We start from the raw sequence: 24,603 nt of genomic DNA on the forward strand, positions 1-24,603 counted from the left end.
ACATTGTACTACTTTAACAGTCTTACAAGTTCACAGCGTGCTACACTGTATGACATGATTCTAATAATCTTTGGCCACGATGTGAAGTTAGCTGTGTGCAGTCTGTACAATGAAAATGCAGCTGAATCGCAGTAAGTCATACATGAGTCGGCGTGAGTGTGCAATAAGCATGCGACATCCATCCATGAAAAATAAACAACCGAAGCATAAATGGAGCACCTACAGTCACAAGGAAACTAGCAAAACATGAAAGGATTCAATTTCTATTTATTTAATAACATAAACAAAGTGCTGTGACCACTATTTACAGCGGTGGTTTGTGTGCGTTTGCTATCCACTGATGTTAGGTTACTAACCTGGGACCTGCAATTCTGCCACTATATCCTTCCATGCTTCGTCCTTTTTTTGTCCAGTTGTGGTACAAGTTGTGTAGTCAAAAAGACTTCTTCTGCCACAACTATACTAAGCTATCTTCTTTGTTTAAATTCCACATACTTGTTTTGATGCATTTTGCCATTGTCATCTATTTGGGTTCAGTGTCATGCTGATCAGTACATCATTTCATACTGCATTTCTATTAGTTATTTAGTTGTCGTAGGTCGCAGGAGCAGGAGCAGTTACATTGTGAGACGATCGCCCCAAATTTCTGACACTGTCAGAATTTGATTGCAGCTTGTCTTTGGTCGACAACGGCAGTCCTTGAACCTATCTCACTGTGCGACGTAGGACCACCGATTCAGAGCCACGACCTACAATATCGCCACGACTCTCTCATTATTGTTATCTTTTGTCAGCGATGACCAAAAATCACACAGTGAGTCGGGGCCTTAAGGTTTTCAATTGGACTTCCTAAAGCACTAACCTAAACCCCATCGAAAATCTGTGGACTGCACTGAAAATACAAGCTTGTGTAAGAAAACCAACAAATTTAGTTGAACTGCAGCAATTCAGTCAGGAGGAGTGGTCAAAAATACAACCAGAAGCTTGTGGATGGCTTCCAGAAGTGCCTTATTGAGGTTGTAATGGCCAAAGGACATTTTAATATATATTAGTATTGCTGTATGTATATTTTTGACCCTGTACAGTCTGTCATATTTCCAGAAGACCTATAATAAATCTATGAAAGACCCAAAATACATGATAAGACTGCCTTCATATGCATGGTCTACAAGTGTATAGAAACGTTTAATCACAACTGTATAACAAAGTTTTTGCTGCAAACAAATAGACAAATGACATCAGTTTGTGAAGCACAGCTGTAAAAATGATTTACTGTCAGACATCTGCATTATGCTGGAGGTCATTATCTTTCAGGTGTATGAATGGGTGCCAGTGACTTCATGGTAGTATGTTTCTTTCTGTAGGGTTAAGGTAGTGAGAGTTTGATGACGTCAGTATGCCACTATAATGGTGCAACGGCTTGTGTCCCACCTCTTTTTTTCAGTACCCTCCAGCTGAGAGAGGACTGGTGCTATTAACGTTTTGGTAACAAGGCCGCCATTATCTCTGTGGATAACCAAATCACTCCTAGACCCTTATTCTGTCTTTGTCAGCCTATGTGTGTGTATGATTGTATGAAAGTTAAGTACATGTTCCACCATGCCTAATTGTCACTCGGTGATGTCTTCATAATGTCAAAGCCCTAAGATATCAACACGCTTGCCTGATAGCATCTCATGTCACTTCATGATCATACCATGTTCAAACATTAAACAACATCAAAATAAAGTTCTTTTCTTTCTTCTTCTTCTTTCATGAACTTGAAGTTACAAAATGGAAAAGGGGTCCTGTCAGGAGTAGATGATCCAGTGTAATGCAAATGCATCAGAAAAAAGCAAACTGACTTGTCACAATGAAATGGATAACTTGCTCATGTGTGTCCTAGGCTGAAATGGTGTTTTATGTCCTCAGTTACATGTATTGGACAGAGTGGGGAGGTCGACCTCGCATAGCCAGAGCCTATATGGATGGCAGCACCATCATGACTCTGGTGGACAAAGTAGGCCGTGCCAATGGACTGACCATTGACTATGTAGATCATCGACTCTATTGGACTGACTTGGACACATGCATGATTGAAAGCACCAATATGCAAGGTTTGAACACATACACCAACACTCATCAACCTAGCAAGCATACATGGCACAATAACACACTAAGCATATGTCTTCTAGATGGTTTATTTCAGAATCAGAATCGTTTTTTATTGCCAAGTAGGTTTTTACACTTACAAGGAATTTTCTCTGGTGCTCTTGGTGCAAGTACAGATAAAATAAAATAGTAAGTAGAGAGATGTAAGAAATATGGTTAAGAATAGACAAGGTATGTGCAGTTACTATGCAGTAGTAATTAATATAGTCAACAGAGCTGATTTGCAGTGGCATGGGCAGTGTTTATCAGTGATGCAGCAGAGGGGAAGAAGCTGTTCTTGTGGCGAGAGGTTTTAGTCCTGATGGACCGCAGCCTCCTGCCTGAGGGGAGGGGTTCTAAAAGTTTGTGTCCAGGGTGAGAGGGGTCGGCCAAGATCTTGGTTGCACGTCAGTCCTAGAGGTGTACAGATCCTGGAGGGATGGCAGGTTACATCCGATCACCTTCTCATTTGTTTGTAGATATAAAGTCTGTGCCTAAATTGAAATTGTTGAAACACATATGTATAGCATTGGCTATAACTGGAATGCATACCTTGTACCCTTTACTGTGATATTATGGTTGAGGCAGATTGCAGACACAATATGAAGCTATGTAGATGATTGTTGACTCACATTCAAGGGCACACCTTGTAAGTGCATATATGCTGTCATATCTTCTGCAGGTAAACTTTTGCAAATTCCAGTAATTGTTGTAATTCTGATGATGTAACCACAGCCAGTCAACAGTTGGATACAATACTAAAATGCTGGTCTTGATGCTTGGAAGCTGATATGATCATGAGAAGATTAAGAACTCTTAAGCAAGTGCATATATGTTGTCTTATCTTCTGCAGGCCTTCAGAGAGAGATCATAGTAGATGACCTCCCTCACCCCTTTGGTCTGACACAGTACCGGGATTTTATCTACTGGACAGATTTTAATCTCCGCAGTATTGAACGGGCAGAAAAACGCAGTGGACTTAACCGCACTGTGGTGCTGCAGGTAAGGGATCAATTTAATCTATGTTTCAAGTCCATAACCAAAGTGTGTGTGTTTTTTTACTGTTTTTTTTCACTTGTGATATTTTATGTTAAATACTTTTTTTTAATCTGGTGAATACTCTACTGTATTTTTTGGCATTAAAATGGTCACTGTACATTGTCTTCAACTATAGTCAGTCATCATATATTCACAACAGAGATGCTGAGCTGTTCTGCTGTTACATCCCTGTGTCCTCAGGGCCAGCTAGAGCTGATGCTGGACATTCTGGTGTTCCACTCCTCACGTCAGGATGGTACCAATGAGTGCTTGCATAACAACGGCAACTGTGCCCACCTCTGCCTGGCATCGCCTGCTGGTGCCAGGTGCCGCTGTGCTTCCCACTATACCTTGAACCATGACGGACGAAACTGCAGCTGTGAGTATGGAAAGCATTTCAAGAGAAAACCCAAATTTGCCTGGAAAGGTCACTGATTTAAATCAAAAAACTGCCTGTAAACATGTATTAGGACTTCACAATATAGCTGAAAAACTTGCTGAAATGTTTAATGTGAGTCGATACTGATAATTATTGATATTTTTTAATATCCTACTTTTAAAAAAGATCAGTAGTAAAAAGATTTAGTTGAATTTTAACTACTTTAAAGGGGAACTTTGTTTTTTTTCAACCTGGGGTCTGTTTTCATATGTAATTTCATACATGTGAGAGATGGAGAAATGAATTTTCGACATAGCTGCAGTATTTAGCCAGGCAGGCAGCTTAGCAGCTCAGCTAGCAGCTCAGCTAGCAGCTCGGCTAGCAAAAAGTATGGGGCAGCTGGCCCCCCTGCGTCAAAGTCCGCCCTAACGTGCTTTTTTTCCCACACTGACCGGCTCGGATAGTCTCAATGAGTGTCCCACAACATACTAGAGATGAGAAGTGAACGAAAACCTCCACATTACCTGGCGATCGCTCTTTGTTGTGGTCTGTATCCAAATCTCAGGCCGCTAGAAAGCAAATCTCGTTCCGAAATCGTGCGAGAGCTCGCGCCAAAACACCGGCCAATTGACTGTTTTTGTGTGTCCTGATGTGCTTCATATGCCTACCATATTCTATAGCTGTCGATCAGATGTCCTGCCTGCTGGGTTAATGCCATATTTTGCAATTTTTCAGGGGCGTTATTGAGCCATTTTGCACACACATGCGCAAGTTCCATAAAATATCAAATTTCTCGCCAGTCCTGATATGTGTGCAAAGTTTCATGCGTTTTAAAGTATCTTTAGGGCACCAAATTTGAGTTTCACAAGACGAGAAATAAGTGAATAATAATGACAAGAAGAAGAAGAAGAAACTGTGTGTGTGTGTCCTCAGGTTTTGTAATATGGGTTTTGACCCTGCATGTTTGTCTTTGTATTTTGCAATGTGCATTGAGCCAACATCTCTTTGCCAGAAAGGATATTGTGTTCACTCCTTTCCCATCACTCTTCTCCACACCCCTGAACCACCTCTTCGTCAACCCCCACACTCCTACTTGCTGTCCATAGCTCCTTCTAGTTTCCTGCTCTTCAGTCAGAAGGCTAGTATCAGCCGAATGGTTTTAGGAGAGCAGAGTCCTGACATCATCCTACCTATACATGTCCTGAGGAATGTCCGAGGTGTCAACTATGATCCACTGGACCGCCTTGTCTACTGGCTGGATGGACGACAGAACATAAGGAGGGCCAGGGATGATGGAGCCATGGTAACACAATGCACACACTGACATCATATGAGACCTATACATATGTCAGTAGATGGTCGGGGATGATAAAATGCTATATAATTTGTTTTTGTGGAAATATAATATCAAACTAGCATTTAATGTTTTCTCCCTTTCAGTATAAAGGCTGTCTGTTTGTAGGTCAGGAAATTGCACGTCGGCTTTGTCTCAGTATCCATTGCAGCTAAAGTGCTGAAAATCCATTATGTGAATCAGAGTAAAGACTGATATCAGCAATGAAGGTTATTCTTATTTATACAGCTTCATACCAGAGTTAGATTGATAGATATGCTGTCGTAGTTGGGCAGAGTCAGTTAGGGAAGCTTCACATGATTGTAAGTAAATATTAAAATGAGTGAATTGTTGCCTTGCTGTGTTTTCCTCCAGTCTTCAATGATACTAAGCAGCACTGCTCATCCTGTGGACAACCAGCTTCATGACTTGAGCCTTGACCCGTACAGTCGGCATATTTACTGGACCTGTGAGACAACCAACACCATCAACGTACAGAGGATGGATGGTCACACTGTGGGTGTGGTCATCAAGGACGACACAGACAAGCCACGGGCCATCGTGGTCAATGCTGAGAAAGGGTGAATTCATTTTAAATTTAGTGGTTGCAGTTGTATATATGCTTAGTTACATGACAGCATGAGCGGCAACTTGCTGGAGTATCATGGTGGCACGGAGAGCAGCAGCAATGTGAACATGTCTGTCCCCCTCTGCAGGTACATGTATTTCACCACAGTGCAGGAGCGCTCAGCTAAGATTGAAGGAGCCAGCCTGGATGGGACAGAGAGAGAGTCTTTGTTCACCACTGGTCTGATCAGACCAGTAGCTCTGGCTTTAGACAATAAACTGGGAAAGCTGTTTTGGGTCGATGCTGACCTCAAACGCATTGAGAGCAGTGACCTGACAGGTGAGTTAGCATGAACAGAAATAATTAATGAGGAAAAAATAGCATATTAATGCACATTTTGACGAAAAGATTAAATAGTGGTACCATCACACAGTGGTGGGAAAAAAAATTCAGACACCCTTAAAATTTTACACATTCTCAAATACTATCATGAAATATTTGTGGAAAAAAAATTTGTTTGTGTTTCGAAAGGTGTGGCTGCATTAGACAGACACAAACAAAAGCAGATTATATATTTTTTTGTTTATTGTTCACAAGAACAAATAAAACTAAATTCTTGACAGTTTCAATTTGTTGTCTGCAACATTGTTGGTGTTAAAGTAAACAAATAACAGAGAATGTGTTCAAAACTGAACAAAAAATAAATCCTCACATTATCAAACAGCAAAAGCACTCAGAGAGCGCAGTACTCCGCCAAGGCCGCTCAGTCATTGTATGATTTCCGATGGATCAGTCCGGATAAGTTCGCAGCGTTGGATTTATACTAGGATTGTAATCATGTGATTGTCAGCAGGAAGCTAATTAAGAGTTCCCTTGTTGTCATAATAATGACAAAAAATTGATAGTCCATCACAGACGGGGCTCATGTCCAGGGATTGAGCTGGACACTCTACAGTCTGGATACTGTGCAGTTTTCCCTGCACATGTGGATCAGGATGCGGTCATTTCTTGCTCAAGAAATCCTTGCCTTGTATGCCCAGGTCTTGGTTTGTCTTCCAAGCTGTTGGTTCATCTGTATTTCTGTAGAGTGTATCCAACTGCTGAAGGACGGCAGCTGTACCCTTCCTGGCCAGGAATCTGTATCTTCAGGCGTGTTTCCCGTATTAGGTTCCTTGTTTTAGCCATTTTTGATCTCTGAAGAACTTTCAAATGTGCTGCTTTTATATAGATACGAAGCACGGCAACAAAAATTGTGTCTTTTGATAAAAAGCACGACCTTCATTAGTGGATCGCTGGTACCAAAATGACCCAATACTCAAAATTTCTTATGTTTTTTTTTTTTTTTTAATGGAAGCAATCAATTTTAATTCTTTTAAGGTGTTTTAGGATTTTGTTAGTATTTTGGCTGTGACTTTAATAATATAAATTGAACTTCAAGACCTAAGAGTGATTCTTAATGCAGTATTTTCAAAGTGATTCTTAATGCAAATCTGTGTATAAGTGCTACTTGCATGTGCAGATCCTGAGGTTATCCACTAGACAGCACTGTCAATTTTTTTTTCGGTGATAAGGTGTTCTAATACCCCCACCCCCAAAAAATGAAGAGCAACCAATGTATCATTTTAAGTATTTCTAAACTTTGAAACATTGTTATCAGTTTTAGCTTCAATATAATCTAACTTGTTCATTATTTACTGTTTTCCTTTTGTTATCATACTATTCTATTTCTCTCAGGAGCCAATCGCGTCGTCCTACAGGATTCCAACATTCTTCAGCCAATGGGGTTGACAGTTCTCGGAGATCATCTGTACTGGATTGACCGGCAGCAGCAGATGATAGAAAGGGTGGGCAAACTGACCGGAGATGGACGCACACGTATTCAGGGACGAATATCATACCTGACCTCCATTCATGCTGTGGAAGAGATGGACCCACAAGAGTTTGGTACAGATCACTACTGCTTTCTCCAGACATTGGCTCGCTCACTGTACACATTATGTTGGTTGGTGCTTTTGCTGTAATGACATTTTTTTTTCTCTCCAGCATCACACCCTTGTTCTCGTGACAACGGGGGTTGTTCTCACATCTGCATTGCTAAGGGAGATGGAACACCTCGCTGCTCCTGTCCAATGCATCTCGTGTTACTGCAGGATCTGCTACACTGTGGAGGTGAACAACAAAACCACCAACAGCATTAAAATGCTTACAATGTCAATGACAGCTGTAGTTTTGTTTTGCAATTGCACTTTGGAATAATACAAGAAGTGGACTGGAAGCGATGATCGTCTGTACTGAGTGCAAGAATAGTGACAGAGGTTACTAGTATTTGTGTTGTTTGCATGTTAGGTCCAGCAACTTATGTTTACAGTCCTAACTTACTTTCTGTGCATTCTGAAGACTCAGATTTCTGCAGCCTTCCAAAGTTTGGTGTTAACTTGGTTTCTGTCCATTTTTCCTCTCCTCCCTCACACTGGGAACTTACTTTGCCTCTTTTATCTTTCTCAGAGCCTCCTACCTGTTCCACAGAGCAGTTTACCTGCTCCACAGGGGAGATAGACTGCATACCTATGGCTTGGCGCTGTGATGGTCTCCCTGAATGTGAAGACAGTAGCGATGAGGACAACTGCCCTGTCTGTTCTGCCTTCCAGTTCCAGTGTAACAAAGGAGGCTGCATTGATGCTCAAAGGCGCTGCAATGGTGAACCCGACTGCGCTGATCACTCTGATGAACAGGACTGTGAAAGTAGGTTTATTCATTAACTATTAGCTCAGTATGCAACTGTTCACAGCTACACGATCTACTTTTCTGTGACCAAAACGTGGATATGAAATTCCATAAGGGTTCAGTTTGTATTAAAGCTGCTGCTGACTGATATTTCCCACATGAAAAATAGTAATATCCTCAGTTTCTCTCAAAGAATCCTCTCTGATGCACTAGAACAGTTGTGATGAGCATATTCGTACATAATTACAAGTTATTTTCTGATCTCACAGAAGCTTGTGCATAGAATTTGTGACTGAAGGTTTTCAGAGTTTCAGAAACAGTTCTGACCTGATTATCCAATAAACATGTTTGTCAAGAGTAATGAACAAACTTTTTTCGTATTGTTTTTTCACTCATAAAATATGAGTATGTATTATGAACTCCTAATACTACTGAAAATTTTGTAGCAAAAATAGTAACCCGGCACCGGTCTTTATAGCAGGAGAGGATGAGAGATGACCTGCAGCTGCTCCTCATCCTCATCCTCTCTCATCAGGGCTGTGACAATATCTCTGCATTTCACTGGTACTGCTGACCATTTGTTGAACAACAAAGTCTGTCATGCTTAAGAAAATAAACCTACAATTAGCAACAAAATTGTTGCTGAATAAAATCTTTTATTCCCAGTTATAATTTTGGTGAAGGCTAAAAGCTCTTTGAGGGTACCTAAAAATTTGTCTTACGCAGGAAAAACCCAGACAGCTACTAACAGATGAGCAATGAACATTGCTAGCAGAGGTTTATGAATTCATTAAAATGAATTAATTCATCACAGTTTTGTGTAGAATTTCTTCTTTTAACATGCTGCTGCACTATATCTTGTCATTAGTAAGAACCTGACAAGAATCTGTTTTTTTTTTTTTTGCATGTTTCATCCTCTCCTACAGCCATTTGCCCTCCTAACCAATTTCGCTGTGGTGACAACCAGTGCATCACTAAAAAACAACAGTGCGACAATTTTTCTGACTGTCCTGATGGATCAGATGAGCTTGCCTGTGGTAAATACATTTCAATATTTTCACAGTATAAGCGCACATATTTTGTCTGGTGCGGTCCTTTTACTTTTAGTAAATTTCTCACTGAGTCTGCATCCTTCTTTTGTTTTTCTTCCCCGCATGCAGAGAATGTGTCACCGCCCTCCGTTGGTATTTCTAACACTGGGCCCAGCACCATCGCTCCAGTCATTGCTATCATCCTGCTCGTCTTCGTAATAGGAGGAGCTTATTTTGTCTGCCAGCGGGTAGTGTGTCGACGTTACAAAGGGCCTAGTGGGACTTTCCCTCATGAGTACATCAGTGGGACACCTCATGTGCCCCTTAACTTCATCACTCCCAGCAGCTCACAACATGCCACCTTCCAAGGTAAGCTCAGACACACAGAAGCAATAGTGCCAAGTTGACAACATTAGTTGTGTACTTCGTCTTAGTAGAATGGGGATGACTGTCTGCAGGTATTTCCTGTGGGAAGTCCATGATGAGTTCAGTCAGCCTGATGGGCAGCAGCAGCAGTGGAGCGCCTCTGTATGATAGGAACCATGTGACTGGAGCTTCATCTAGCAGCTCATCATCTACTAAAGGAGTCTTCTATCCTCAGGTCTACACACACACACACACACACACACACACACACACACACACAGCTATATTGTTTGTATGCATGGTGTTGTTTCATTTTCAGTCAAATAACACGGATCTTTTCTGTTTCTAGATCCTGAACCCTCCTCCATCCCCAGCCACTGATCGCTCTCTTTACAACACAGAGATCTTCTATTCCTCCAACAGTCCATCCACCACCAGATCATATAGGTCTGTATGGAATATTTTTTTCACCATGGAGCCTGATGACACATGTACACACAGTCTTTCAGAAAATAAGCCAGATCACTTGATAAGGGTTCTAAAGATCTACTATCATACATTGAAAATCCCACATTGTTTCCCTTTTTTGCAAATTCATTGAAGACTCGCCAGTCTCCAGAATATGTCTTTCAGTTTCTGAGCTCAGAACACTGCAAAGAGGGTTCATTTCACCATGACTATATAACCCGTGGTTTTAGGACTTTTCTAAATGGGCTGTTTTGCTCTGAAAACCAGTGTAATGCTGCTGTTCATGCTCCCTCCACACTGTCTGCATCTGTGATTGATAGCTATGGCTGTCAGTTACAGTTTGAGCTGGAGAACAGTTGGTTTGTTAGTTGTTACATAGCAGCTGAGTTGAATTCTTACTGGCTTGTAAACTGTGTAACTTGTTGTCGGGGATGCTTGAGGAATGGCAGAATTAACCACCTACAATTCTACAATTTAATTTAACAGAGGCTTTTGTCCAAAGCGACGTAGATCTGAGAGTACGGTAGGTACAACACAAGCAAAGATCTGGTCAGGAAAAAACAACTTGGAGAAGTGCCTTAAAACAAGTTCTAGTGTGATTATCGGACCGTGGTGCCTACAGGTACTGCAGACGTAATAGGGTTTAATTTTTATTTCTTGTTTGCAGTCTGTCAAGTGCAAAGGTGTTCAGTGGGTTAGGGTTAGGGTTTTAGTCTTTTCTTAAAGACTGCGAGACACTCTGTAGCTCGAACAGAGTTTGTTAGCTTGTTCCACCACTGGGGAACCACAGAAGAGAAGAGTCTACCTATCGACCTTGTGCTGGTTATATCAGTTTTGCTTGCCGAGTCTACTAAGCGGGACGGAGTGTAGACCTGAATGAGAGTCCAGGTAGGAGGGAACCTTTTCATTATAGTTTTGAATGCAAGTGTCAGAATTTTATGCTGGCAGAAACTAGAAGTCAGTGGAGCCCTCTGAACAGCAGATGACGTGCTGTCTTTGACTGGTTGAAAAGCAGACGTCCTGCTGCATCCTGGATCATCTGCAGAGGTTTGACCGTACACAAGGGAGGCCTGCTTGTAAGGAGTTGCAGTAGTCGATGTGTAATATTATGAGAGCCTGGACCAGGAGTTTATCACAACCACAAAACACAATAATTGGATCGTGGATTTTCACCATATGGGACCTTTTAGTCAGTGACCACATGTAGCAGATGATAAGATAGTTATATTTCCTGCATTGTTTTCATTGTCTCCAGCTTCTACCCTTGTTTCCACTGGTGTTCATGTTGATATTCTTTAGCTTCTTATACCTTATTGTGATAAGTTTTAAGTTGATAAGAGGCATGTGATTGAATTAAAGACTTTTGTACCCAGAAAAACATGAGTTTCTTTTTAGTGAGACAGGGCATTCACTCCTAAATGTCAGTTTTGATTCCACAGCATATCAATTTGTAATCATGGGACACAGTTTTAAAAATGATAAGATGTAAAGTAAGTAAATCTGAATCTTTATGTCAGCTTAATCTGTGTCTCCTTTCAATCAGACCCTACCACCCAGTCCGTGGCACCGCCCCACCTACAACCCCCTGCAGCACTGACGTCTGTGACAGTGACTACACCCCTCACCACCCACTGGCTGGACTGGCATCATCAGCAGGCCGCTGGAAGGCCTCCAACCACGGCAAGCACAAGTACTACATGGACCTTAACTCAGACTCTGACCCATATCCTCCACCACCTACCCCTCGCTCCCAGTACATGTCAGCTGAGGAGAGCTGTCCCCCGTCTCCCTCCACTGAGCGCTCCTACTTTCATCTGTGCCCCCCTCCTCCTTCTCCCTGTACGGACTCCTCATGACCCTCCAACAGCCTGAGTGCCCAGTGAGGACAAAAGGGACGAAATCAACTTACTACAAGGACTAATCTAGTCTGGCCCACTTCACTAGGAAAAGAACTTGTGTGCCAACTTCCAGCCCTGAGCGGCTTGTATATGCTGCTTTATATCAGCTGGTTAGGCTCAAGTGCCTTGCTGAAGGTCAGTATGTCCCACAATGGTCATTTCATCATTCCAGTCATCCTGGAACTGTCAGGGTGACCATCATCTTATCAGTTCTGTGTATGTCTTCCAAGTGTCCTGCTCAGACATTCACTCGCTTGTGGCAGGTTGGAGGTTCAAAGCCTCCCCTTCCTTGCCACAGGATACAAAAAATGCTGCATGCATTTAGCCAGCAGTTCCTTAATAAATTTTCATTCCCTCAAATGAGCACCTCATTTGCTGGGCCACTTTCTGATTACAAAATTTCCATTTGTCCAAACAGCATGAATACTTATGCTGCTCCCTAAACCCTCCACTGTGTGCGTGGAAATCACTTACCCTGATCGTGTGTGAAAACCACAAATCCAATGCATTGAGACCTCCCCAGTTTTACAGCATTTATCTCCTCCATCCTTGCAGCCTCCTTGTAAACAGACAGTGACAGGACTGTATATTGTTAAAATAATGTGAAAAAAAAATCAGTGGAATAATTTTTCAGATTTTTTTTTTTTTTTTTATCAATGCTGACCAATCTGATTGGACCCACTGCTTTAGAAATAAACAAATGGACAGTTGGATGAGTGGCTGTGTAAATGAGGCAGTAATAATAATAAATAATTGGACATGAGCATGTATGCATGTTTGCTGGATGTAAGATATTAGACACATTTGATGACGGAATGAATGTTTCAAATTCAGAATAACTGAGTTGATGGATGGAATAGGTCCAAGATCAAAGTGCGAAGGCTGATGTATATCGTTTTTAAATCGTGTCCCTCTACATTTCAAATTGGGAATTCTTTACAGCTGAACACAGATCCTTTCAAAGAGGTACACCTGTTTCCAGTCGATGAAAAGACAAAGACAATTCTGGCAACAGTTCCTTTCTTTTCCTATGAAATCCCCACCTGACACTGACGTACCAAATGAGCATCAGCATGTAAAACTAGTGTACATAATGAAGTCAATGATTGAGTTGTGAGAAGTGAATGTGTTTCATTGTGAATTTGAACCTCTTCCATCACCTTCTCTTCACTGTTCTTGTCCTGTTTACCAAAAGTATGTTTGCTGCTATTGTGTACATACTATTATCACACTTTGATTTGTAATTACAGAATAAGGCCAAAATTACCACTCTTGTACATGCAGTACATCATGAAGCTATTTACAGTTAATAACAAATTAGTCTCAGCAACTCTCGTTATTTGTATTTGTGTGTGTGCGTGTCTCTGTGTGCGTGTCTCTGTGTGTGTGTGTGTGCGTGTGTGTGTTGCTATGTTTGCTTTGAAGGAGTCTTTTTGGAAATAGAAGGCTGAGATGTATTATTTAGGGCTGTTCCAGAATTTATTGAACATCCCAGTATGCTTCACATTAATCTTGCCTGATCTCTCTTCAAAGTCATTGTTCTTTTGTATGCTTTATACATCATGATAATGAACTCAGCAGTTATCACTGCATTGAGTGGACATGAAAAGGGGATTTTGGACAGTCACTCGCCCCCAGTGCTGTGGCCCTCACAAGTGAACCCTGCTGTGAATTTTGAATGCTTCCTCACATACAACAACCTGCAGAGACACTGCAAAAACCAAAGCCAAAAGTTTGCCTCACATTATTTATACATTTTCCCTGACTTCGACCTTTGTCACATTTTGTGGAATTCTGAACAATGACAGGAGTGAGATTTTTGTTTGTTTTTCTGTGCATGATTAGCAACCGATATAACCTGGTGATTTTATTGACACCCTACCCTCTGCTCCTTTGTTTTTCAATACCAACTCAATGCCCTGTTTTAGTTTATATCATACAAAAATCTGACCTATGACATTGAATTATCTGGGGTTATGATCATTGGCTTACATTTTTCTCTACACCGTAATGCAAATAACGGTACAGATAAGGACAAGGATCAACATTCTGTGTCCTCTTAAGTGTACAGTGTTGAGACTAGGTCAGACAAAAACACTTTTGACATCTGGCACCAAGGCAGAAGTAGCCATGAATTCCTGAGCGTGCATTTTCCAAAACAGTAAATATTGGCCATTGTACCTGGAAAAGGTTCTTCTTTGTTAAATAATTAAAAGCAGAGTGTAGAATCCTGAGAGATAAGTAAAACCAGCACTTTTGAAGGTGGTGAACTTTAGGAACTTGCAGTAACCCTATTGCCCGATCACTTTATCTCCTGTCAGATGCCATTAAGCCTGATGCCTGGTGACTGGCCTGAAATGTTATGTTTTTCAGCTGCAATAGCTTAAATATCATCAATGCAATGTGTCAGTGGGTACTTGCTGAGCAGCACAACACATATATGCTAAGGGCTGTATGTCCTGCCTCAAACCACTGTGTCAGTAAACCTCTTAAAACCTGTATTTGATGTCTCAGCTAAGAATGCTTTGTGTAATTTACATTTGTGACATTTTTTGTATCAAAAGCATTTTTATATAATAAAGGTTTTATTTTAAGGAATTTTGTCTTTTGTATTTGTGTGTGTCTGTGTGCTCTCAGCTTGGGTTTAAACTCTGCCTCTTGATGTGACGTCACTGAGGCCAATAACTGAGGCCTGTTATCTGTATAAGTCAATATATTATGGAACTGGGCTCTTGTAATATCAGAGTGAGAACAGCAGTAGCGGTAGAATTTTGATTAGAAATCTACAGTAACAACACATAATGCATTAGTAGTAAACAACTGCTTTCACAGATGATGTCTGTCATTGCAGGAAAAACATCAGTTGAAACTATAACTGATGGTAAGCCTTGGATGTGGATCGCATACCAGTTTTTAAATGATTTCATTTAGTGATGGAAAAATGCTGCCCAGACCCACTTTGCCCCCTGATCTACCAATCTACCAGATGGCCAAATTCATTTAGCAATTGGCTTCGATTTCACCAGACACGCCCACGTATGATTACTGCCAGACTTGTTGAATCTAAACATCACTTAACCTGCCCGGCACTGTGAAGTAGCTTTCATGATAGTAGAATCTCTGCGTTCTGTGTTCTTCTTTAGCCTGTGTTTATATATGCTTATTCGTGTGTGTGTCGTGTACACATGTTTTGTTACGTGTCAGTCACCTCGGAGGATAGTGTGGGTCGGCAGGCTCAGCAAACGTTATTTTGGGGGTCGCGGGCTGAGAAGTTTGGGAACTCCTGCTTTAAGTCATGCACTTGTTTGCACGCTTCACGATGCAGTTTGATGTGATCATTTGCGCACCAGTAAATGCTAGCAAAATCCAGGCATTATTTTATCGCTGTTCATGACGGGCAAAAAAAACCCGATAATGATACTAACCGATATTACATTTTTATGTATTACTGGCCATCCCTAATTTCAGGTCTTTAGAAAATATGAAAAAATCTTCATACAACAATTCTGATACTTGGATAAATGTCCTTTGGCCATTTTACCTTTATTAGGTGCTTTTGGTAACAGTCAAGTTTCTGGTTGTATCTTTGACTCCTCTTGACTGAACAGGTGCCGTTCAACTAAATTTGTCTGCTGTTCGACAGACTTGCTTCCTAAAAACTCTAATTCTAATCTAATTCAGCCACTTCTTCACCACTTTTGATGGGTGTTTTGGGTTATTATCTTGTTGTAACACCCAAAATCCAACCTTTTGGCTGATAATTGTAGGTTTTTCTTGAAAAATGTGGCGGTAATCCTCCTTCCTCATTATTCCATTTACTTTGTGGGAAACAACAGATTCACTGGCACCAAAACAGTTGCAGTGCATTAATACTGCCACCGCCATGCTTGACAGTTGGTTTGATGTTCTTGGATTTAAAAAAAAAAAAGCAGGTGGAGTCACCTTTCCTTCAAATATATTTTCGGTCACTGGCCAAATAGCTGCATTTTTATTTCATCTGATCATGGATGACTAAAAATCTGCACAGACATATGAAGTTCGGAGGTTCATATAAGGGAAACATATACAACTGTAACCACAGTTCAACAGTTCAATTGCAGCACTTTGCTGCATGGAATTACAGATGTGAACTACACGTGTGGCTCGTTGGTCTTGGGGTTTGATTCTAGCTTAGGGTGTGTAGCAAGACTGCAAAGGCCCTGGAATTCCTGAGCTGATCAAAACTCAGATAAGTTGTCCCTCTCTCCCGCACTGACCAACACCCATCTCTATAGGAGGATTGAGACATTTGTATTTCTGTAGGTTTTCATTCACAGAAGGATGGAACTCCTGTGAACATTTAAACCCCTGGAATAACTTCTTCTTTTTAAAAGACAATGACTTTCAATTATATGCTATGGACGTTTGTTTAATGAACTTTCATGCTAAAATCCCTTTTCAGCTTTAGGAGACCCTCAGCCAGAGATGTCTCTGCATTCCACAGATCAGATAACAAGTCGTAAAACTTTATGGCTGAAGGCTGGAGTCACCCTCTCACTCTCTTTGACTGAAACAAAGAGACTGGAACTGAACTTAAACAAAAACACTTGCCAAATTAATATTTCTATATGCATTTGGTTTTTCCAGATTTACCACAGTTACTCACAGTGTTTCATCTATGACATATTTGAAGATCATATTTGCATGTCTGATAGAAGTCGATTTATTAATTTGTGATGTTTAATCATTTCTTCCCCAGGATACTATGATTTTGGAATGAATTCCAGAATTAACCTCTGAATTTCCTCTCCGTTTAGGTTGAATGATGACCATTGTATTTACCTGTTACCAAATCTATGACTTGTTATATTTTCACTGTGATACATATTTTTAATGTCATAAACATAAACATATAGTTATGAATGAAATGATTCACATCATATGAACATATGTATTAATCTACACATTTCACTTTCACACAACTGAATATGGTGGGATAGACAGATCGTGTTTTGCGCGTTTAATATCATATTTTAATCCTTTCTGGATTCCTCTTTCTTCTCTACTCTGTGAGAACAAAGAGATTCCAAATTCCACCAGACTTGCGCCTAAAAGTTCTCTCTCTCCGCCCAGGTCCTCCCCTTAGCTGGACCCACAGATAAAGTCAGCCGTAGCCCACATTTTACACTCTCTTACTCTCTTACTCTCTTACCGACCCTCTCTCTTACCCCTCTCTTCCTGAGAGGCCAACCAAAGTCTCTCTCATTATTTTCTTACCTAAAGCGCGTTTTTCCTATCTTTGAAATTCCCTCACCATCTAAGTTTGTTAACTATTTATCTTTTAACATTTTTGTAACTTAAGGAGACATTTTGCTCGTTATTTGTTTTAATCTGAAGAACCGATTCAGAACCAGCATTTATTTTTCTTAATTTTGACCGTTTTTCATCAACACCCATTTTTCTTGGCTAAAGCCTGAGAACCATCATTTTTAAGCACTCAGCTGAGAACTACGGAGACCTGTTGGACCAGGTCTTTGCATAGAACCGATCAACCTGCGGCAGGACATCTAGGCGTGGCCACAACGACGACGACGCACCGTTCCGAACCTGCCGGTCCAGACCGTGTGCTGCGAATCTGAAGGCCCGCACGTCCCAGCCCCATGACGGTTCACTTCAATAACTCCAGCTGAGTTTGCTCTGATTCCATTCTATGGGTGATGTACTAACAGCTTGGTCAATTAATTAATCTAATCAATTTATTCTCTTACAAATCATTAGAATTCTTAATCCCAATTACCGATTACCTCGTCAGGTTAGCTCTGGCTAATCCTCACCATATTTCCTTCTCTCTCACACCTACTTCCACATCCCTCACGCATGCACACACCACACACACACTCCCACATTCCACACACACATGTAGTCCTGCACGCACACACACACACACACCATATCCACATTGTACATAGTTCACTTGTCATTATTTTCATAGAATAGTTAATAAATACCTCATTATAGACCAAATTACAGTCTTGTGTTTCTTTGTGTAGAATGTGGTCAATTTAAACGAGGATTCAAGACTTTTTGATATGAGATTGATCAAAATTTTTATGAATATTAATTTTTTATTAATATTAATTTTTTCCCTAGAAATCTAGGGTGGTGCCCCAATTATTGATAACGAGAGCAATAAATCATAACGTAGTACCGCTACAGGTGCGAGAGATCCCGGAGGAGCCTCCCCTTTAATTTCAGGAAATCTGAACAGAACAACTAATATCAACCAGAAATCTTAAATAGCCGCGGTTTTCAACCGTGCTGTCACAAAAGTAGCATAAACCTTTGTTTATGCTAGTCAGATTCCCAGTAGCCATGCATTACTGTCTACAAAAACTGAAATGTTTGAAGCAATTACAGAAAAAAGAGAAAAGCCTCCAGCTGGTTGCTGTTCCTCCAGGAACATTGTGTCTGTCCACACAGCACAGGTGAAGCTTCTGTTAAGTGACAGTAGAGCTTGAACATTGATTTAATCAAATGTACTGAAGTTGAAGGAGTCTATGCAGAAAAATAACGTGTGAACAGTTTGAACAGTCCACCCTCCAACCTCGGAAGCACACAGAAATCCACACATAACATCTAATTTCAACTGAAAACCTGAGACTGTTGGGCCTTTCAACACAGCTGTGACAGAAGTAGCACAAATCCTGCCTGAACTCCTATTTTACCACATAACTATATTACGAAACCTTATGTGACTGCAGAAACTCAAATGTTTTTGTCAAAGAAAAAAGGAGAGGAATCAGTAAAACTACACATAAAACATGGAGCGATTAAAAGAACATGACTAAAAAACAGAAGACAAAAAGGCAGAGATGAAAGGTCTGCTATTGTACTTACCTGCCTTTAAGCACTCTTTGTTTCAAACCCTGAAAACATGTTGTTGACACAGAGACATGTCCTTTCAAGCCATGTGTAGTTGGCTCGTTGGTCTAGGGGTATGATTCTCGCTTTGGGTGCGAGAGGTCCCGGGTTCAAATCCCGGACGAGCCCTTCAATTAACACCTGATGATTGCAGAAACCTAGAATGAATTGCTCATAGAAATGGGTCAGGAGTATCACAGGTTTTGCAAAATCAGAGGACAAAAAAGATGACATCCAACACAAATACCATTACGAAAAAGAAATGATGAAATGAAAATTTCAGATACTCAAACCAAACATAAAAAATGCTCCACCAGCTTGTGCTGTTGGACCAGACAACAAGTAGCCACAGAACCATTTAATCACTTTCATTAGTGGTCTTTGCAGAGACACTTGCAGACGTGAACAGCTGTACGTGTGGCTCACTGGTCTAGGCGTATGATTCTCACTTAGGGTGCGAGAGATCCCGGATGAGCCCGTTCTTTAACCTCTGAATGTCACAGAAAAATTGATTTCTACTGACAACCTGAAGTTGTAGGGTTTTCAACAGAACTGTGACAAAAGCAGCACAAACCTTGCCATGATTGTTGGAACTAATCAGTCACCTTGTAGCTGGTGTAGAGTAACCTTGCCCAGCTCCTGCTGTAAAGTTAAATCCTGCACAAATCTAAAAAAAAAACTGTCTAATTTCTGAGGAAAATTGAAATTTGCAGGCTTTTAAAATGGAATTGTTTCAAAAGCAGGACAGATTCAGCTAAAATGAAGCAAAACCAGGGATACAGTTTGTTTTTTGTAATTCCAAACAGGCACTCTTATTAAGGCATTTGTCAGCGATGTTTTTAGGGACCATCCATTTATGTAAATTGTTTTCATATTATATTATGATATATTGTTGTCATATTTTGTCATTTGTCTGACTAGTATGACTTTCCTTTGGGTATAGAAGATTCTAGGTTCAAATCCTGGATGAGTCTAGCATTTGGAGTAAAGGGACAAGTATTCCCCTGAATAGGATCAACAATTAGAGTCTACTGCATTATAGAACATTCCTACATTCACAAGAATAGGCGGTAAATGTTCCATCCACGAATCAAATACTGAGATCAAGAACTCATTGAGAGACTCACTGATTAGAAATAATAAAATGATTATTTGAGTCCTTACGTTCCCAGGAACAAGATGAATGTGTGATCGACAACCCGAAAACAAAAATGTTAAATACTGAAACTGGGATATGTAAAGGTTGAAATCAATGTGGATCTTGTCAGTAAGATTAGGAAAGACTAGCAGGGCTGGGCTAGGGCGATGCACGTTTACAAAACTATACATAAGCTGCGAAACCTCCCACATTTAAATCCTGGACAAGCACAATGTATTTATTTTCAGGATGTGTAAATGTCTCTGGGGCCAAACTTTTTGGTAGTTGCTAGAGGTACGGACCCGTACTTTCCATTTGCCAATCAGATACGCGAGATCTGGTCACGTGACTCCCGGTAGACGCTGGAGGTACGGACCCGTAGCATCGGTACTACAGGTACGGACCCTAAACCTGACCCTAACACTAACCCTAACCTTAACCTTTGCTTACCTTTCAACAGTTTGCAGTGGTTAGCAGCTTCTTGACTCGCGAGACTCGCGTACGGGTCCGTATCTGTCTGGCAAATGGAAAGTGCCGTATCCGTAGCCCACAGGCTACGGGTACGGGTCCGTATCTGTAGACACTACCAAACTTTTTAGGATTCAGTGTTATAATGCACAGCAAGGTGAATCCATAAAATCCCTCACCAGAGGGTGCTGTTGAATCAGATCAAATGTGGAGCCCCAAGTTGCCACATCACCACTTTGAGCGCTTCAATTGTAGGACTTTGCACACAGAAATGCAGATGTGAACAACTGTACATGTGGCTCGTTGGTCTAGGGGTATGATTCTCGCTTAGGGTGCGAGAGGTCCCGGGTTCAAATCCCGGACGAGCCCTTCCTTTAACCCCTGAGTGATGTACTAACTTAAACATTTCTATAAATAAAATGTATCTCCAACAGAACTGTCTTCTAAACAGGATTTGATTACTGTGTCAAAACAAGAATAACATTTCAGATAGACCAGGTTCTGTCTGTCAGAGTAAAAACTGTCAGAATACAGAACACTGACAGTAGATGCTGAATTTAAACCTTACTTAAACAAAGTTGCTGCCAGATTTAATGAGATGAAATAATCTTTATGGTATGAACAGCAACAGAGTTGAAGTAATCCTGTGACTCTGACCAGTGAACACAGGTTTCAGCTCATCCTAAACCTTCAACCAAAACTGAGCTAATGACAGAGCAACAGGTGCCTTGAGTTCTTCTTAACTTCTATTAAAAAATCACTCCATTATCATGGACTAACACAGAGAAAACACCGGTATGATTAGTAAAACTAAAAAATCAACCAACAAGAAGAGAAATAATGTGATTAAGCCAAAGATACACAAAGAGGCAGAGATCTTATTTGTCATACCCTGCCAGATACACTGTATTTGAGACTTGAAGAAAAACGAATTTCCACTGACAATCTGAAGTTGTCAGTCTCTGACGTCGAAGCAGTTCTATAGAGATACAGTGACCACCTCACTGCATACCTGCACAGTCTCTATGGTGGGTCTACTTGCGCTCACCTTATCACAATGCTTCGGCATGTTTACAGATGCACATATCTGATGAATTGCAGTCTGCAAATATATATTATAGTCAAGTAGTTTGTTATTCTCTGTTCTTAGTATTCAAAAGTTGTATTTATCATCTTTAACTTCATCCCTGCTGTTGTAGCAGAAATACAACAGGGTTTCTGCAGGGTATTAAAAAGCATTAATTAATAGTCATCAAGTTGATTTTGCAAAAATGAAGGCCTTAAATGGCATTTAAAAAAATTATTAAATTTGATTCTCAGTGGCATTAAAATTTCTTTCTGCAGTTTTCAAGAAAATAATTGACAATAATATATAATTTTAGACTGCAATTTGTCAGATATGTGCATCTGTAAACATGCCGAAGCATTGTGATAAGGTGAGCACAAGTAGACCCACCATAGAGACTGTGCAGGTATGCAGTGAGGTGGTCACTGTATCTCTATAGAACTGCTTCGACGTCAGAGACTGACAACTTCAGATTGTCAGTGGAAATTCGTTTTTCTTCAAGTCTCAAATACAGTGTATCTGGCAGGGTATGACAAATAAGATCTCTGCCTCTTTGTGTATCTTTGGCTTAATCACATTATTTCTCTTCTTGTTGGTTGATTTTTTAGTTTTACTAATCATACCGGTGTTTTCTCTGTGTTAGTCCATGATAATGGAGTGATTTTTTAATAGAAGTTAAGAAGAACTCAAGGCACCTGTTGCTCTGTCATTAGCTCAGTTTTGGTTGAAGGTTTAGGATGAGCTGAAACCTGTGTTCACTGGTCAGAGTCACAGGATTACTTCAACTCTGTTGCTGTTCATACCATAAAGATTATTTCATCTCATTAAATCTGGCAGCAACTTTGTTTAAGTAAGGTTTAAATTCAGCATCTACTGTCAGTGTTCTGTATTCTGACAGTTTTTACTCTGACAGACAGAACCTGGTCTATCTGAAATGTTATTCTTGTTTTGACACAGTAATCAAATCCTGTTTAGAAGACAGTTCTGTTGGAGATACATTTTATTTATAGAAATGTTTAAGTTAGTACATCACTCAGGGGTTAAAGGAAGGGCTCGTCCGGGATTTGAACCCGGGACCTCTCGCACCCTAAGCGAGAATCATACCCCTAGACCAACGAGCCACATGTACAGTTGTTCACATCTGCATTTCTGTGTGCAAAGTCCTACAATTGAAGCGCTCAAAGTGGTGATGTGGCAACTTGGGGCTCCACATTTGATCTGATTCAACAGCACCCTCTGGTGAGGGATTTTATGGATTCACCTTGCTGTGCATTATAACACTGAATCCTAAAAAGTTTGGTAGTGTCTACAGATACGGACCCGTACCCGTAGCCTGTGGGCTACGGATACGGCACTTTCCATTTGCCAGACAGATACGGACCCGTACGCGAGTCTCGCGAGTCAAGAAGCTGCTAACCACTGCAAACTGTTGAAAGGTAAGCAAAGGTTAAGGTTAGGGTTAGTGTTAGGGTCAGGTTTAGGGTCCGTACCTGTAGTACCGATGCTACGGGTCCGTACCTCCAGCGTCTACCGGGAGTCACGTGACCAGATCTCGCGTATCTGATTGGCAAATGGAAAGTACGGGTCCGTACCTCTAGCAACTACCAAAAAGTTTGGCCCCAGAGACATTTACACATCCTGAAAATAAATACATTGTGCTTGTCCAGGATTTAAATGTGGGAGGTTTCGCAGCTTATGTATAGTTTTGTAAACGTGCATCGCCCTAGCCCAGCCCTGCTAGTCTTTCCTAATCTTACTGACAAGATCCACATTGATTTCAACCTTTACATATCCCAGTTTCAGTATTTAACATTTTTGTTTTCGGGTTGTCGATCACACATTCATCTTGTTCCTGGGAACGTAAGGACTCAAATAATCATTTTATTATTTCTAATCAGTGAGTCTCTCAATGAGTTCTTGATCTCAGTATTTGATTCGTGGATGGAACATTTACCGCCTATTCTTGTGAATGTAGGAATGTTCTATAATGCAGTAGACTCTAATTGTTGATCCTATTCAGGGGAATACTTGTCCCTTTACTCCAAATGCTAGACTCATCCAGGATTTGAACCTAGAATCTTCTATACCCAAAGGAAAGTCATACTAGTCAGACAAATGACAAAATATGACAACAATATATCATAATATAATATGAAAACAATTTACATAAATGGATGGTCCCTAAAAACATCGCTGACAAATGCCTTAATAAGAGTGCCTGTTTGGAATTACAAAAAACAAACTGTATCCCTGGTTTTGCTTCATTTTAGCTGAATCTGTCCTGCTTTTGAAACAATTCCATTTTAAAAGCCTGCAAATTTCAATTTTCCTCAGAAATTAGACAGTTTTTTTTTTAGATTTGTGCAGGATTTAACTTTACAGCAGGAGCTGGGCAAGGTTACTCTACACCAGCTACAAGGTGACTGATTAGTTCCAACAATCATGGCAAGGTTTGTGCTGCTTTTGTCACAGTTCTGTTGAAAACCCTACAACTTCAGGTTGTCAGTAGAAATCAATTTTTCTGTGACATTCAGAGGTTAAAGAACGGGCTCATCCGGGATCTCTCGCACCCTAAGTGAGAATCATACGCCTAGACCAGTGAGCCACACGTACAGCTGTTCACGTCTGCAAGTGTCTCTGCAAAGACCACTAATGAAAGTGATTAAATGGTTCTGTGGCTACTTGTTGTCTGGTCCAACAGCACAAGCTGGTGGAGCATTTTTTATGTTTGGTTTGAGTATCTGAAATTTTCATTTCATCATTTCTTTTTCGTAATGGTATTTGTGTTGGATGTCATCTTTTTTGTCCTCTGATTTTGCAAAACCTGTGATACTCCTGACCCATTTCTATGAGCAATTCATTCTAGGTTTCTGCAATCATCAGGTGTTAATTGAAGGGCTCGTCCGGGATTTGAACCCGGGACCTCTCGCACCCAAAGCGAGAATCATACCCCTAGACCAACGAGCCAACTACACATGGCTTGAAAGGACATGTCTCTGTGTCAACAACATGTTTTCAGGGTTTGAAACAAAGAGTGCTTAAAGGCAGGTAAGTACAATAGCAGACCTTTCATCTCTGCCTTTTTGTCTTCTGTTT

At 40.7% G+C, this 24,603-nt stretch overlaps 1 protein-coding gene and 4 non-coding genes across 5 annotated transcripts in view; 3 read left to right on the plus strand and 2 right to left on the minus strand.

The window, feature by feature from the left end:
- Positions 1 to 14,533, plus strand: part of lrp5 (low density lipoprotein receptor-related protein 5) — an 81,870-nt gene extending 67,337 nt beyond the window's left edge. Inside the window, exons 16-29 of the mRNA XM_022211445.2 lie at positions 1,912 to 2,096; positions 2,984 to 3,132; positions 3,370 to 3,547; positions 4,654 to 4,850; positions 5,256 to 5,461; positions 5,597 to 5,787; positions 7,183 to 7,392; positions 7,492 to 7,617; positions 7,954 to 8,190; positions 9,099 to 9,209; positions 9,333 to 9,572; positions 9,662 to 9,804; positions 9,919 to 10,016; positions 11,581 to 14,533. Of these exons, the coding sequence (XP_022067137.1) occupies positions 1,912 to 2,096; positions 2,984 to 3,132; positions 3,370 to 3,547; positions 4,654 to 4,850; positions 5,256 to 5,461; positions 5,597 to 5,787; positions 7,183 to 7,392; positions 7,492 to 7,617; positions 7,954 to 8,190; positions 9,099 to 9,209; positions 9,333 to 9,572; positions 9,662 to 9,804; positions 9,919 to 10,016; positions 11,581 to 11,893 (2,584 nt within the window). The 3' untranslated portion in view covers positions 11,894 to 14,533. The remainder of the gene's footprint in view (positions 1 to 1,911; positions 2,097 to 2,983; positions 3,133 to 3,369; positions 3,548 to 4,653; positions 4,851 to 5,255; positions 5,462 to 5,596; positions 5,788 to 7,182; positions 7,393 to 7,491; positions 7,618 to 7,953; positions 8,191 to 9,098; positions 9,210 to 9,332; positions 9,573 to 9,661; positions 9,805 to 9,918; positions 10,017 to 11,580) is intronic.
- Positions 14,534 to 18,892: 4,359 nt separating this feature from the next.
- On the plus strand, positions 18,893 to 18,964 carry trnap-ugg (transfer RNA proline (anticodon UGG)). The gene has a single exon. It is a non-coding gene; the product is annotated as a tRNA-Pro (tRNA).
- A 1,774-nt stretch (positions 18,965 to 20,738) lies between these two features.
- On the plus strand, positions 20,739 to 20,810 carry trnap-agg (transfer RNA proline (anticodon AGG)). Its single transcript has one exon. It is a non-coding gene; the product is annotated as a tRNA-Pro (tRNA).
- Positions 20,811 to 22,556: 1,746 nt separating this feature from the next.
- trnap-agg (transfer RNA proline (anticodon AGG)) lies at positions 22,557 to 22,628 on the minus strand. Its single transcript has one exon. It is a non-coding gene; the product is annotated as a tRNA-Pro (tRNA).
- A 1,774-nt stretch (positions 22,629 to 24,402) lies between these two features.
- Positions 24,403 to 24,474, minus strand: trnap-ugg (transfer RNA proline (anticodon UGG)). The gene has a single exon. It is a non-coding gene; the product is annotated as a tRNA-Pro (tRNA).
- Between the last annotated feature and the right edge of the window lie 129 nt (positions 24,475 to 24,603).

The sequence above is a fragment of the Acanthochromis polyacanthus genome, chromosome 8 (genome assembly GCF_021347895.1).
Source record: "Acanthochromis polyacanthus isolate Apoly-LR-REF ecotype Palm Island chromosome 8, KAUST_Apoly_ChrSc, whole genome shotgun sequence".
NCBI classification, from domain to species: Eukaryota; Metazoa; Chordata; class Actinopteri; family Pomacentridae; genus Acanthochromis; species Acanthochromis polyacanthus.